Below are 3,574 nucleotides of genomic sequence, written 5' to 3' on the forward strand. Positions count from 1 at the left end.
ATAAAAAAGAATAAAATATAAAAAAAAAGAATGAACAAATGGCAAACACACTCATTATATAAGTAGCTTGCTATATATGCACTGAAGGGAAGCAACACAGAAGAAAAAAATAACAAAATGAGAATTTTTCAGACATAAAGCTGAAAAATTATATATCCTCAAGCGATATATAATTGACCAAAAAAAAGACTCTTTTTTCTAGCGACTCAGGAATATGGACACATAATTGGTGTTAAATATTCTCATTAGTCATTTATTTGCCTTCATATTTTCATCTTAGTAATGGTTTTTAGTTACTATTTTCCATTTACAAGAGAGGAAAACATCTTCTGACTATTCTTATTCCTGTAATGCCATCATCCTCTAATTTAGACTCACAGTCATGAATAAATCTTGCGATTACCTGAATGAGGTGGTGCTCCGGGGTGTAAAGGTGGTTGAAAAGAGCATGGTATAGGACCTGGGCCCTGTTGTACTGGAGTAAGTCAGCAGCTGGCTGCAATTACACAAATTATCCAATATTAAAAACCTAACAAACAAAAAAAATTCCCAAGAGTAGGAAAAGGTTAGTGATTTTAAAAACTGGACTATGAGTACATGGAATTCATTATCCCCATCTTCCTACTTTTATGTATTAAGGTTATAGATGGTGAAGCTGCTTCGCTCACATTCTGTACATGTTGCCAGGAGAAGACACTCCTTGGAATGTCTTGGACATGCTTGGAAAGGTGGAGGGTCAGCAAAAGAAAAAACGAACTCTAAAGAGATAGCACAGTGAATGCAGCAATGCATTCAAGTGTGTCAGAGATAGTGAGCATGGCACAAAGTAGGATATAGGGTTGCTGTGAGTCACATACTGGACTCAATGGCACCTAACAACAACAATATTAGTCTTTTAATAAAAAGGTCCCTTGACTAAAGCCTGCACAATTGGGTTTAATAATTTTCAGGTTTTCTTTTTTTCCCCTTGAAACAGTAAACTGTTGATTACTCAAGGTATGGCTCTTCAGTTTGATAATGACCTATGCGGTCCCATTTCTTTTATAATTATCCTTTTAGTTACTGTGTCATAAAACTACTAGGTTGGCAGAGGGAAATTATAAGGAGAAAAACCATAAACAAGTTAATTGGATTTCTTAGTAAGTTTAAAAGAAAGCCAATTAATACAAAATACACAGTTTTTCTGAACCAAAAAAGACATTCATATAGCCACAAAACACATACAAAGATGCTCACCATCATTAGAGATGTAAATTAAAACCACAATGAGATACCTTTGTATTCCATGGCTAAGATTAAAGGAAAAAATGGTAAGGGTGTAGGAAAACTGGAATCCTGAACCACTGCTGGTAGGAATGCGAATATCTTATATAGTCTATAGAGCTACTGCAGATATTAATGTGGTAGTTCTTTTTAAAAAAACAAACAAAAAAAAAACCAACCAAAACACAAACACAAAACTAACAACAGAAATATCTTAAAAAAACTTCCCCTCTAAACTCAATGCCATCTAATCAGTTCAAACTCAGGGTGCCACTCCGTCAGGTTTCCAAGGCCTAATGGAAGCAGACTGCCTCAGTTTTCTCCCTTGGAGTGGGTTATTGCTGGCTTTGTGTACCACTGAGCTGAAACTGGCCCACAGCTAACCCGCTGGTGGGTTTTCAGAGGCAGTTAATCCTACGGGGACACTGCCTATCCTCTTCTGCCAAGCAGTTTGTGGATTTGAACTACATGCCTTCAGGACTGCAGTGCAGCTTCTTACCACTAGGCCACCAGAGCTTACTTGGAGTGGGTGGTGGTTGTTGTTATGTGCCACTGAGTCACTTGCGACTCACAGCGACCCTATTTATAAGAGGCTTAAACCCTACTCTATCCTGTGCCAACCTCACTGTCTCCAACACACTCACTCCCACCACCTCAATCACAGAATCGATCCATCTCCTTGAGGGTCTTCCTCTCCTGTGCTGTCTCTCCATTCTCCCAAGGAGCAGCCCAGCTTTACTCAGGACAAATGTGTTTGTTCTCCTAGCAGTCCATGGTATATTCAACACTCTTCTCCAGCACCACAACTCAAAGGCACCAATTCTCTTTCTATCATCCCTAGTCACTGTCCAGCTCTTCGATGCACAGCACGCAACTGCAAAGACTATAGCCCGGACCAAGCGCACCTTAGTCTCCAGCCTGATGTTATTGCTCTTCAGTACTCTGGAGAGGTCCCTGACAGCTGACTTTCCCAATGCAATTAGTCTCTTGATTTCCTGCTGCTGTTACCAAGAGTGTTGACGGTGGAGCCAAGCAAACAAAAACTGTTAACTAACTATCTCAATCTCTTCACCATCCATACTGATGCTGCCAATTGGCCCAGTGGGGAGAATCTTTGTTCTCTTGATGTTGAGCTTCAATCTGTATTGAAGGCTGCAGTCCTTGACCTTCTGTAGCAAGCACTTCAGGTCCTCCTCAGTTTCAATACTATGCCATCAAACCAATAAAATCAAAACCACTGCTGTGGAATCAGTGTATCTAAGGCTGAAATCTTTACAGGAATAGACAGTCCATTTTTATCCTGTGTGGAGTGGCTAGTGGATTCCAACTGCCAGACTTCTTGTTAACAGTTTAATGTGTTACACAGCAATTCCACTCCAAGCTTTTTATCCAAAAGAACTGAAAGCAGAGACTCACAAAAGAGACCTGTACAACAATGTTCAGTGCAGCATTATGCATAATAGCTAAAAGGTAGAAACCTAAACACCCATCAACAAATCAATGGATAAACAAAATGTGGTCCGACCCATCCAGTAGGAGACAAGGAATCTTGCTACATGTTACAATACAAATGAAACCTGAAGACAGTATGATGAGCAGAACAAGCTAATCACAAAAGGAGAAATACGACTTCATCACCAAAAAGTTAAAAAAAAAAAGGCAAACATATAGAGACTAAAGTTTATTTAGGTGTAGGAGGGAGGGGGAATAAAGGGAGTACAGCTTACAGAGTACTGACTTTAAAGTGTTGGGAAAAAAATCACATCAAAGGTAGGGTTACATAACTAACTACTAGAACTGCAGTCAAAATGCAAAACTGTAAAAAGCTGAATTGGCAAAGGTTGTGGGATAAATATATTTAAAACAATGACCAACAGGGAAAAAAATAGACTAACTGGTGAGGCTGTTTTGTATCTTAGACATCTCATGAATGTGGTTCCTTGATTTGGTGGTTTAGGGTCATGGTTTTATGTGACATCCCAGTTGCTGACGTAATAACATTTAGAGCTCTTGTTCTGCGTCCTCATTCAGGACAGAGTGCCTGAGAGCTTCAAAACTAGCAAGTGGTTATTCAAGGCAGAACAATTAGCTTTTATTTGTGTACAGCAACAGAGGAAGATACAGAACGTGTGGCTAAAGCTACAACCAGGAGAAGATAACATAGATGAATGGGACCTTCTAAGACTCAAATCCCTATGCACATCCAAAAAATTCTCCAGTAGGGTAAAAAGGGAAGCCACTGACTGGGAAAAAGTATTCAGTAATAACATATCAGATAAGGGACTTATATCCAGAATTTATGAAATACTTG

The 3,574-nt window shown here is 39.2% G+C and overlaps 1 protein-coding gene across 1 annotated transcript in view; it reads right to left on the bottom strand.

The window, feature by feature from the left end:
* Positions 1 to 3,574, bottom strand: part of TTI2 (TELO2 interacting protein 2) — a 28,536-nt gene that overhangs the window by 18,899 nt on the left and 6,063 nt on the right. Inside the window, exon 3 of the mRNA XM_006901574.1 lies at positions 404 to 496. Coding sequence (XP_006901636.1) covers positions 404 to 496 — 93 coding nt within the window. The remainder of the gene's footprint in view (positions 1 to 403; positions 497 to 3,574) is intronic.

The sequence above is a fragment of the Elephantulus edwardii genome, unplaced genomic scaffold (assembly GCF_000299155.1).
Source record: "Elephantulus edwardii isolate Elephantulus edwardi_28Jun2011 unplaced genomic scaffold, EleEdw1.0 scaffold00334, whole genome shotgun sequence".
Classification (NCBI taxonomy): domain Eukaryota; kingdom Metazoa; phylum Chordata; class Mammalia; order Macroscelidea; family Macroscelididae; genus Elephantulus; species Elephantulus edwardii.